Raw genomic sequence first — 13,130 nt, forward strand, 5'->3', positions numbered from 1 at the left:
AGAATGCTAAAGCAGAGACAGCGAGACATTTGCAGCACACATCAGACCTGAGCTCCAGGCTAGACATATTGTTGGACTGAGTCAGGGCTGGAGGTTCAAGGCAAAGAGCTTCACATTTAAAACTGCATTCACACTGCAGATATTAGCTAGTATTTTCTGCTTATATTCATTTTTCATTGGCCAACAATGTCCAGTAATAACCACATATGGAATGCAATCAGAAAAAAGAAGACTGAAGTTAAATTCAGGCTTACAGGCACATCAGTACCATTGTGAAATGGGCCAATCTTCCGGTCAGTCACAGCATCTTTCCGACAGACACTATATCTACAGTGCTGCCTGGCAGAAACCAAGGTGCAGGTTATGTGGTGGAAACAGCTTAGTGCTTCAACAGACAATCAGTGAGCAGCAGATAAAGGAGCGTCTTTCAGCATCTGATTCAATGGTGTTTTTGTGAGAACAAAAGAAACTACAGGTAACATGTCAGACAAGACAGAATTTCGTCTCGTTTGTCTGACATCAGACAAGCAGACATCAAAGTGGATGTTCAGTCCAAAAATAGCCCTGAGTGAAAGGCCCTGAAAACCTATTTTCACAATCAACTTCTTATCATGAATGATGAGAGCCAATGTGACCACATGAGAGATTTACCTATTTTTTTCTTGTCTATGCTCTTCCTACTGGACTAAGTTGAAAATGTGTGATTTTATGTACTTCCATGCACCAATCAGGATTGAGATTGACAGCTGTGGGTCTATTTGCTCTTGCTCCCAGGCCACTGTCAATCAAATCTGATTAAAACACACTGACACCGATTACCAGAGTTTTTTACACTCTAGGCTGATGCATCGATTCAGGGGGTATTTACGTCTTGTGCTTGTGGTTTATATACAATAACAATACACCATACCACCATACAATTATGAAAGACCTCAGCCAAGTTACTGTACAGTCCAGCACACCTGCAGAGTAGCTCCCTTCACTTAACTCCTGCAGCAGCCTTCATTAGTGTCATGTTTCACCTACGAGACTTTTTGTCTCGGAGCCTGATTTTAACTTCAGTTTTCTTTTTCCTTCTGATGTTGTTGTGCCAACTGCCTGCCAGCTTCACTTAAGCGTTCATTATTGGCAGTGCAAATGCAAACAGAAATAACGCCCTTGAAGGTATGTGGTTCTCAGGGGAACTCCCTGGGAGTCACCAGAACAGTTTGGTCCAAAAATCCTATTGTTGGTCAATAAAAATGAATATAAGCAGACGATACTAGTCAATATCTGCATGTTGAATGCAGCTTTAAATGTGAAGCTCTTTGCCTTGAACCTCCAGCCCTGACTCCGTCCAACAATATGCGTAGCCTGGAGCTCAGGTCTGATGTGTGCTGCAAATGTCTTGCTGTCTCTGCTTTAGCATTCTCGATGGGAGTGGACCTCTATTGATTTGACTTGATTGAGCTGTTAAATAAATTTGGAGTCAGACGTAATCCAATTTTACTGCTGTCTTCAGTCTTTCTACATTAGAAATTGGAAACGTTGTCACGTAAGTAAGTTTGGATTGAAAAGACAGCCTTGAAAAGACAGTAGCTTGCGCACAAAGGTTGCACAGAGGCATGAGTACACAGCCACACACTGTTCCTGAAATTAACTTTTCGCCTCACTTACCAAGAGCTGTTAAACTAATAAGAAATTACAATAATGTTCACCAGCCAAAAGTAATTAATATTCATTATTCTAAGAAACATGTAATCATGGCCATTCTGAATGCAATTTCATGAATAGAATCAGGTGCAGTGTGTTACTTTAACACCCATCACTGTGGGTCAAGTTCATCATGACCCAATCTCAAGTAGGGATAATGCTGTTTTGTGTAGCAGGAGCATTACAGTCCGCCATTGAGAAGCCCGATTGTCACACAGACATCGTTTTTCTTTGATTGGCTGATGGACAGAGAGTGCAGTGGTCAACAGGGAGAAAGTTTTAGTAACAGGACAAACTGTATATCACTGAAGTGTTCAAATGTTACAGTCTCAGCCAGTGTTATGGACATTATAGCTGCCAAAGACACATTTTACTGGCATTTGGCACATAGTGGGTGGTAATTTCAGACACTGCACATATTTAACAAGCTCTACAGCATGTGCCAGTCTGCGTTACTTGGTACTAGCGATTTGAAGCTCTACAGCATGTGCCAGTCTTATTTGTACTGCGATGGAGTTCACTGTACATATGTAAAGTCAGCAGTTCTTAGCCTCTCATTATAAGGGAAATTCAGCAAAATATTTGATGCCCGTTCGAGTTGTACAGAATCAATATTCGTATAAATTGCAAGGCGATTAGAAAGTTGACGAACACTTTGTCCATCAACTGTCTAAAGTGATGTGAAAACAATATATTTTCACAAAGTCAGAGAAATGAAAAGTGTTTGTGTTCATTCAGTTATAAAATCACACAAGATTGGAGTAGAGGTGGCTATACCAGCCTCTGGTTCAAAAGTACTTTAGCTGACTTCTCTAGCATCTAGCACCGGCGGTGGGAGCATTGGAGCAGCAAATCAGAAACAAGCCACAATGTATAATGATGCAGCTAAAACAAAGGACTGTGATGAATTTCTTTACGTTACGTTTTTTTATGACACATGGTAGACAAAGTTTTCATATCTGAATTCGACTGGCAAAATGTGAGTTAACCCCAGGGGCTTGTCGACTGATGATTTAAACCATCACCATTTAGCGGTCAGCCCTAGTAAGGAAGTTTTTTACTAACTTGCTTATTAGTTGTATTTAATGTTATAGAGTATTTAGTAAACCTAAAGAGAATTATCACCTTATTCTGCAGTTCTTTGGCTTTACTGGGTTTATAGCGAGTTTCTGCCCATTGCTTAGCTATCTGGCCCCCTTTGAAGCTCCTAATTTATTGCTGACACCACAAGCCGAATCCTGTCAGTTTTGAATGCTGGTCGATTTCGACCCATCTGTTCTAGTTTAGCTGAAACAGAGGCATCTCCCCAAATCCCAATCAAATTTGCCAGCATGCTTGAGTTGTCGTCCTCCATGTTTTCCGGTCAAACGGACACAAAGCCATGACAACAGTGATCTGTCCCATTGAGACGTTGACATAAGCAGATGAATACTGAGCTGACACTTCAGCCTGCACATCACACGGCCACTGATTTCAGACTGCACAAATGGGGTCCAAATCATATTCAATATTCACATATTCAATATTCACATATTCAACGTGTTTGTTTCCTGCTTTTACTACACTACATGTTTCAGATCTGTTACACATTTGACACTTTCAGCTACAGACTTGGTGACAAAGTGGCCGTCAGGAAGACAAGTAGAGGAGCTGAGGTTAACACCTGAGGATGAGGCAGGGGCCGACCAGGGATGTTCATAAGAGATGACTAGGAGTGCGTGGCCATTGGGGGCAGTTGACCTCCGTGACAATGGTAGGCAGAGGTGTGCGTGACTGTGACTGTGTGTGTGCGTGTATATATGTGTGTGTGTGTGTGTGCGCAAACCCCTTGGGTAAGGAAGAGCAAAGTGAGATGGATCGACTGTGACAGGAAGCCACGTCAGCACAGCCGGCAGATCGAGGAGCATATGTCAAGAAGGGAGAGAGACAATAGAAGAGAAGTAGGCAAAAAAAGTCAGATAAAAAAGGGTGATGATGACATATTTTAACCAAATTAAATGTAATCAACTTATTTAGATTATCTACACTATCAAATCATTAATTGGTCTTGTACAAAATGTAGTCAAATTTTTAACAAAAAAATCTTTAATAACCTGATTTAAAGGTCCAGAGTGTAACATTTAGGAGGATCTGTTCACAGAAATGGAATATAATATTCATAGGTATGCTGTCATCATTGTATAACCACCTGAATATAATATTTTATTAGCTCAGAATGAGATGATTTTATCTACAGAGGGAGCGGGTCCTCTTCCGTGGAGGCCGCCATAATAAACCGCCATGTTACTACAGTTTCACAGCCATTGTAGTTTTTCCTACATGCTTGGAAGGCTGAGTTGTATTCAAATGGTTGCATCTGGAACTTCCCTACTAGAAACCTCTAAATCTTACACACAGGTCAGTTAAGGGATCCATATCAGAGAAATGTGACCAATACACACTCCCTGGTCCCAGGTCCACCAACAGAATTTAATGCGATCCAGTACAACAGCAATATTTTCTACCATCAAACATACACTGATCAGCCTTAACATTATGAGCTCGTCTGTTGGATTGGGCCAGCCTTCAATCTCCACATGCGTCAATGAGCCTTGGCCGCCCATGACCCTGTCGCTGGTTCACAGCAGCACCACTTTTGGCCACTGCAGACCACAAGAGCTGCATTTTTTTTAGATGCTCTGACCCAGTCATCTAACCATCACAATCTGGCCCTCGTCAAAGTCGCTCAAATCCTCACGCTGCCCATTTTTCCTGCTTACAACACATCAACTTTCAAATCAAATCAAAATTGTTCATTTTCTGTCTAATTGCTTAAATGACTGAATATCTAAATTAGAGAGGTCTTGACTTTCCAAAGTAAAAAAAATATGACAATGAAAAAAAGAATATAGCTCCTTCAGAAGAAAAACAGACATGAGGGAGGCTAAGGAAAAAAAATAATTCGGCACAGAAATGAGAGAGAGGAGCAGAAAAGAGGAGAGTGCTTGCTGACCTTCACTGACAAAACCACTCACATCCTACTGCCAAGGACAGGGACTTAGACTCAAGCAGCCTGCCTCCATTACACATGCTTTGTGTTGCGTATTCAATTCACAAGTAAAATCAATTAACAGCTACCCACCTGATTGATTGGAGCTAATTAATATGACCATGCAGGATGCTAATGGTCGTTGAGGGAGGTCTGAAACACCCTGCCAAACACTCACACCCCAAGGTCAAAACCGCAGCAAATTTATGTTGTGCGGAGCCGGATGACAGAACAGCAGCCATTGTGCATTGCCAGGGCACTCCACTGTATTGCCTGGACATTTAAGCCCTCGGCAAGTGCTGCAACAGTCAAAGTAGCAGGTGCATTATTATCTCATAAAGCATGTTTTGCTTTTCTAGACAATGTTATTTGTAATTATTGAGCACAAGCAAGGCAGCAAAGCAAATTCTAATTGATATTTGATTAAACAAGGAGCTTGTCTGAGTGGGTTTGGCCTATGATCCACACAATGCCGAGATCTACTTTTGAAAAGTGTTGCAGGCTGTGTATGGGAAGGGGGATTTGGCGAAGGGACGGGAGGGAGGCAACGCATTAATTTTCAGTGTTTCCATTTTCAATTCTTTGGAGCCATATGGTGTGGCATCAAGCTGGCAAAAGAACAAATAACAATTTGACGCCAGAGACCAGGACTCACAGCAGCGAGGTAGGAAAAAAGCAGAATACACAAGAGAGTGGGAAAAAAATAAAGAGCTTTTTTTAGTTATTTCCAGAACTGAACATATTGTGATTAGGCTTTGGCAACGTGATGAAATGTGTGAGGTTCAGAAGAGAAGGTGGCAGGAAGAGGGTACTCACCCTGTCACCACTAGCGAGACAACTGCCAACGGTGGCAGGGCATTAATCAAGCCCTCACATACACACATCCACGTACACAATGAGGGGAAGTTTGTATACAGACGCCATACAGCACAGCCATATATATCCACTGTCAGTCATTCTGATGGCTTGTCTATTTACAAGCCGTCGCCTGGTCTACTGGCAAATTGAAAAATGTTTTTCTTAGAAGATAAACACAGTGAGAAGATTTGTTTTTGTTGGTGGCACAACTGAAATCAGCGACAGACCACTTGGGAATATTTCAGACATCAAATCTTGTGAGATTCAATCACATCTAGTTCTTCAGATGAGTACATCTGATCAGCGAACTACAAAGGGCGCTGCCACAGTGACATGAAAACAAAGATATCTCAGAGAGTTTTGGGCACAATATGACAGCTAATCAAAAAGAGGAGAGCTGTCAATAGGCTTTATGGACATTGGTCATTCTGCTGCAGTGCAGATGGATTATGGTGAGGGGGAGAGAGATGACTCAGTGTGTCAGGACTCCCATCTTCAACCCAGCAGGAGTGCTAGCCGATAATCGAAATCTCTGGCAGGGGTCATCGGGTTGACGAGTGTGCTTGTGTGGGTGCATTTAAAAAGAGTAGGGGGGGAGAAAAACAACAAAGACAGAAGAAATATGTATAAAAATTAATTTGGGGGGGATGGTTGTGAGTAAGCAAGTAAGCTTTCCATAGTGCGATTGCTTCTATGTACGGAAAATTACAGACAGTTTACTGGGCAACTCTTATGCGAGCAGCAGATCTGAAACTACCCAGTGTTTGCCAGGCATTTGAGGCAGTCCTCAGCGATCAATTTCCAAGAGTGCCGCTGGGTGTGGAGACCCCTCCTATTTCCCATCACGATACTCAATAAGCGTCTGACAGGGCTCAGGCCTCTGGTCAGCTTCATTTCTCTGGGCCAACTGACTGTGACTCCTTTGTTCACACCAAAGTCAATGTCAGCCAGGGATGTTTCCAGCAGCGGGTCCCGAGGGTTTTCCAGATTATATTTTTTAAGCACTTACTCGGTTCACTTGGATCTGACCTGTCGTATTAACACCAATAGTGAAGTATCCGCCTACATAGTGAAGACAAACATCATTGTCAAATCAAACTCTACTGTAGTCACTGAAATCAGACCCAGGAGCCTCAACAAATGATTGACCGTTTTATAAAGTTTTGTAATGTGATGCCTCTGTGTCTTACTAACCAGGGAAGTGGTGAGACCATAGTTTTGCAAAGCCTAAAAAACAACTGCTTTGCTCCTACTACGGCTCTAACATCACTAGACCAGGTTTGGCACTTGTGTTTTAGCATTTTAAATGAGACAAACAATTGCTCAACTGTCACATTTTCCTCAACAAAAACCTCACATTAAAATGTTTGCCTTTGTTTTCAGTTGAAATCATATTCCCTCTGAGGCACTGCAAGATGACATTAAGTTTAGACAGCATATGTATGGCTAAAACTTACTGCGTGGAAGATGCAACTCTTGAACTCCTAAAAAACAATTGTCATTTTAACAAAGATAACACAACAAGTTGCTCAAATTGTACTACTAGATACAGTGGTAGATACTCATTTACCCTGAACATGGACAGACAGTGTCTGGTGTAAGACAGCTAACCTACAGTTGGGGTAGAAGATGTATACTTATTGGGTATCCAGTCGAGCATTACAGCGATTGAATTTTTATTCTGAACATACTGAAACCTGTATTAACTACTTCAAACAATCTTATAAAGTTGATATGGTGACCATGCACAACATAATCCATTTGGAGTCGTGTTTTTGTCCAGTTAACAAATGAAATTCAAAATATTTGCTGTCCTTTTTGCTCTGTTTTGCTCTCCAACAACTCCTGAGAATAATGTCTCTTTAGCTGCTAAATGCTCCACTATCTTCACCAGCTAGTTGTTGCTGGGCAGGTAGTGTACAGTGGATTTATCAGAGCTTTTTTGCTGAAAACAGCTACTGCTGAGAACAACGCTGATGAGAGCAACGCTGATGAGAGCGGTGAGAGTGAATCGAAAACAATGAGCTGAAAGACACTAAAACACAAACCAGCTTTGGGAGACTGTAGAGGTGGGAGATAATTTGCTGTGGACACTATGAGTGAATACTTTTTACATACAAGTAAATAATAAGGGATGCATCTATACCACTTTTTTCAGACCAAATATGAGTACTTACATTTGGGTACCTGCCAGTACTGAGTGAGTGAGTAAGATATGAGTACTTCATAATACCATTACAGTTCTAACAATGTTTTTGGAAAAAGTATTAAACTGTAGTTGTTTTCATCAGATGTTCCTCACTTTCTGATAAAAACAAACTAAATGTTGTTAATGTTGTTGTTTGACTCATCCTAAGTGCTAGGAGGAGTGGGCAGCCACCATGTAGCACCCAGCGACCAACTCTAGATTTGAGCCAGTGCCTTGGTGAAGGGCACTTAACCCTGAGCACCCTGAGGAAACCCACACACATATGTGGACAAGATGCAAATTCCACCCAGTTTGGTTTGGTAATGTACTGTACAATAACATGAAATCCATTTAAAAAAGCTTTCAGTTTGACTTTTTTTGTTTCAGCTTTAGCTGTATTGGATTTCACTTTGTTAGCTTCAACAATCACTACACAGTTGAAATAACAGTTCTCTCACACAGTCTCAAGAAAACTGATTACCATAAAACTTCAAACTTATTGAGGGGATACTACTGGATAATACTGTGTGGATGGTCTCATTAATGTGTCCACTCTCAGAAGTTTTAAGTATGGGTCTTTCATCGGCAGCTGAACCCCAAATGTAAGCAACACTAATGTCTGCTTTTGCCTGTGGCAAAGATTAATGTGATTCTTTACTTTTCTGAGGCATAAGTTGAAGGGGAAGTACAGAAATAGTATTTTAAATAGGCTCATAATGGAAAACCTGAGAAAGAGCGACACAAGAACGAAGACCGCCTACTTTGAATGCAGAGCACAGGTTCTTAAGGTGCAATGAGGAGGAATAGGTGTTCATTTGTGAAGGTCGGCCGACTGAAAGCCACAATCCATTTGGGAATGAGGTGAATGCACAATTCCTCGCCACAATCCTGCCTATCCATTCTGCTGGATTTCACGGTGGCCCCTCCACACTGAGACCAGGAGGCACTTACATTTCACACTTAGAGCTGTCACCATGGAAACGACACAAAGAATCAGTTGGTGGATGTTGCACACAACTTTCTGTTCCGTGTCCAAATTAAGGACAAGCGTGGACACACTTCGAATAACAAAAACACAGGAGCACGAATAAATGGCCTACGCAGAAGGCATGAAAGATGATAAACACGAGAACTCAGCGTTCCATTCGCTACTAAAATGGATGTTAAAAATGTTTGGATTATATTAACACAGGCCTCTTCGTGTGCTTTGAGTGTCCCCACCTGACCCTGGTGTTTGTATGGGTCTCCTACCTGATGGATGATCTCAGACACAGGCAGCTGGTCCACATACGAGTACTTCCCTATTTGCAGCTCTCCATTCACAGGACTGAAAGACAAAACACACACAAGACAGCGCTCTATGGCATTTACCTGAAGTAAGTAAATTGCACTTTGGAAACATTAAGCTTTTGTTATGTGGGACGTCATTATTCAGTGATAAAGAAAAGCTGTCAGGATGAGGAACAGACTCCAGTGTTTCTGTTGGCAGTGAGAGTGTAGCCGAGGTGTGTGTACTGACAGAACATTTCAGAGCAGAGTCAATGATATGCAGTGCAAATTGATGCAAATTAACCCATTTTTTTTCTCTTGATGAATGAAAAAAAAAAAAATCATTCTGTGGAACCGTTAAGAGAGTAAAAATCATCTTGTCAATAATGGATGTGATCGGAATGAATCCTGTGCATATCACTACAAAACTCTAAAGCACAATATAGAGAACATACAACATACAGAAAACACAAAGTGATACAACGCCTCAAATCTATCTTTTGAGCAACCTATCACCTCCTTTTTACTGTAACAATTTTAGAGGTGTTAATATAGCTCCAAACTCCCAGGCCCCCCTAACTACCCACAATGCACTCTGGGTAATTTTTTTTCTAAAACCCAAGTGAACATCAATGCGGCAATCAATGAAAGTTAGAGGGCGCTTCAGAACTTCAATACTCATATGGGACTGGTGTTATATTTGTTGAACAAGTAAACAACGAAATACAGCTAATGTTAATGCTACACAGCAAACATCAGCTCTCCACGGCGTTCTCATCCGCCTAAAGATTTTACAAACTCCTAGCAGTATGCAGTTGGTGCATCATCTTGACAGCTCTTTGCCACTTTAAAGAAATATAAATGGAAACTCAGCTTCAGCTTTTAGTGTAGCATGAGCAGTGAGGCACTGAACTGCCTAAATTCACAAGACACACTGGAAAAACACTTTCCAGAGGGTCAATCACAAAGCATGCAGAAAAGGGAGAGAATTTCATATAGTCAATATGTGCTCTGATACTGGCACTCAGTGACATAAATGAACCATAAAAGGCTTGGACTGGCCGAAACTTTGGACTGCAACGTGTTTCAAACTTGGACAAAACTTGGACAACCCAAATTACCTAAAAACCTAAAAAATATTCCTTCTTCCTTGTCGAAACCTGGCGCCCACATTCCCCACAATGCGACCCAACCACAACAGTTCAGTAGCAGATTCTGGTGTGTTATGCTAGTGGCGGCTAATGTAGCCTCGAGGTGGTAGCCTGCAGCAGAGATGACGAGCTCATTTCTCCAGAGACATCACTTGAGGCATTTTATCAGACTTCACGCAGTTCCCTCTGGGGCCACAAAAGGCTTTATATAATTAGTGAACTAGTACTATCCTATACCCTGTAAATGGACTTTGATGGAGGAAGCTCCCCTTTAAGTACTACAGTGTATCAGTTGGGTGGGAGATTTTTATTAAACATGACCAAAGAAAACCGAAATCTTGTGAAAGTCATGGATTGTGTTGTGTTTGTATTTAAGAGTGGCAGTTCTCTACATCTATCACGAGAACTTAGTAACTTAAGAGGCATACTGATTTTGCATTGATTAGTTTTGTATGTGTTTTCTAAGCAACCATCAGATTTTCAGAGTATATGTAAAAAAAAAGCTATTAATACTCAGTTGAAAACCTTTTATGTGTATCCTTGTATCTAGGGCCAGTATACAACAATTAATAAGCAGATGTTAGGAGAAAAGCACACAGTTTTCAAAGTAAAAGATAGACTCTTCTGGGCCTTTCATTCTTTTAGGAAAGCTGACCGTGAAACACATGTGAATCGTGGGTTAGGAATAAACCCATTTACATTTAAAGCATTTGAACTCATGCTCTTAGCTACAGCAACTTATAATGAAGCAAGCTGTGTCTCGCTCAAGGACACTGAAAAAAGGTCACCACATGGCAGCTGATGGATAGACATTAGTTAATGTGAGACATGTGTATTAAACCTGTGACCTTTCGGGCACAGAACACATAAGGCTCTCTTGCTTCCACTGATGTCCAAAAACTATTAAAAAAGCATTAATGAGACACACATGGGTGCTGTAGTTTATTCTGAGTCAATTCCACATACACTGTGCTGCTGCAGTAAAAACTCACTAGAGCACCAAATCTGCATCTGAAAATAGTATTGCATGCAAATAGACAATTTACTCCTGTATTATTTTGCTAAACAATTCAGTGCCCAGCTGTGTGAGGCTTAATTACTGAGTCTTTTTAAAAATAAAATGAATGGGCATGGGGATAAGCGCAACAGACAGTCTGGAAAGTCAGAAAGTATTCAGCAGCACACAAGGTCATTGTTGTTTTGTTTTTTAGGAAGGTTTTGTTGACAGTAACAAAAATATCACCCGATGTAGCCTTTAAAGCTGGAGTCCGGGACTTTTTAGGCTTGAATGAACGTCTTTTTACATTCAAGCTGTTGCCAAACAAGCTCACACAGTACTGATCAAGCCTATTACTGAAAAGGTAAATCTCTCTGTATTTCACAGTAAACTGGAGTTTTAAAATCTGTGGCAACATTCCCACGCTGGCGCACCGGTAGTGATCCAATTCAAAGTCTATCTCCTCACTAACAAAGCCCTCCATATCCAAGCCCCCTCCTACCTCACTGACCTACTCCATCGCCCCACTCCTTCCCGAAGCCTCCGCTCTTCTGATGCCGACCTCCTGTCTCTACCACTCAGGACCAAGCATCGGACCTGGGGTGACAGAGCCTTTTCCGTCGCTGCCCCCTCCCTCTGGAACTCTCTCCCCAATTACATCCGAGACAGTACTGATCCATCCTCGTTTAAATCACTAATCAAAACCCATCTTTTCAGAACTGCTTTGAATGTGTGATTAATTTGTTGTGTGCCGTATACTTTTTTAGTGTGTTGTTTCGATTTCGTTTTAAGCTACCATGAAAAGTGCTTTATGAATAAAATGTACTGTTATTATCATTATATTGGCAAGTGGGTTCCCACATTAAACATACAGAGCAGAAAAATTACCCATCTGTCTGATTTACTCTACTTGACCACAGCATTACTCTCTGATATTAGCTCTATTCAATGTCGGCAATCTTTATCACTAAGTGATTAATTCAAACTTAAAAGAAATATATGAGATTTGAAACATTACTATAGCAGAAACAGAACAGAACAAATAGAAACAGCTATTTTCTATGTAAAGATATAGTAGAGTCACAGTGTCCTGAGCTGAGAATGGCGCCACACTCCCTCCTCCTGTGCTGCTATTGCCTCTCAGTGGTTGGTTTACACAGCCTGTCTGCTCCATGTACAACTGAGGAGAGAGACTGAAACTGCTGTTTTTCTCATCTATGTCAGAGAATTAAGGGTTTATTTCATCCAAAGCAGAGTTTGTGATTGTTGCAACAGTGGAAAGACTAACAAAGAGTGTTTTGAGCTTCATTTTGTTAAAAATGTTACAAAATTAGCCATCGTTGTTGTCAATAGAGTCTGGTCGCGAGTGATAGCGGTAATAAGACTGTTTCTGGTTAAAATAAATGATCAATCTCTGTAGGGATCCTTCCAGTCAGTGGCAAAAACAAGCACTTTCAGTATTTTAACAGGCGTATTTGTCCCCAAGAATTAATGTTAGCTTACGTTGTGGACATTTTCATGAATACTGTCACATCTAACTTGGTGAATTAATGGTTTATTTTGACCAAACCAGCATTGGTAATTGGTAAAAGACTAACAAAGTCGGTTTTGGTGAGTTTTATTTTGCTTCTGTCCCATTGTTTTTGTCTGAGATGCTGGTGCTCTAGTGCGACAACTGAATTTTTGTGTAAATAACCTTTAATTATAACACTGGGAAACACTCAGTGTAGTATTAACTAAAATGCTTGTCAGGTACCCTTTACCTTGAAAAAACACGAATTTGTTCTCAAGGACATAACACGGCAATTGAGTTGACAATTTGGTCCCCCTTTGTTGCTTTCCTGGAATAATGATAAGTGGATAAGTTGTATAAGTCTTTATCAGAAAGCTCTTGGAGGATCAGTCTAGAGTGGCTACGACTAGGTACTGTTTTTTCATCTTTTTTAT

General features: G+C 41.0%; 1 protein-coding gene across 1 annotated transcript in view; it reads right to left on the reverse strand.

The window, feature by feature from the left end:
• pigk (phosphatidylinositol glycan anchor biosynthesis, class K) overlaps positions 1 to 13,130 on the reverse strand; it is a 31,535-nt gene that overhangs the window by 3,672 nt on the left and 14,733 nt on the right. The window contains 1 exon segment of the mRNA XM_035671289.1: positions 9,018 to 9,093. Coding sequence (XP_035527182.1) covers positions 9,018 to 9,093 — 76 coding nt within the window.

The sequence above is a fragment of the Morone saxatilis genome, unplaced genomic scaffold (assembly GCF_004916995.1).
Source record: "Morone saxatilis isolate NCDOM2014 unplaced genomic scaffold, NCSU_SB_2.0 Contig23, whole genome shotgun sequence".
Lineage (NCBI taxonomy): Eukaryota > Metazoa > Chordata > Actinopteri > Moronidae > Morone > Morone saxatilis.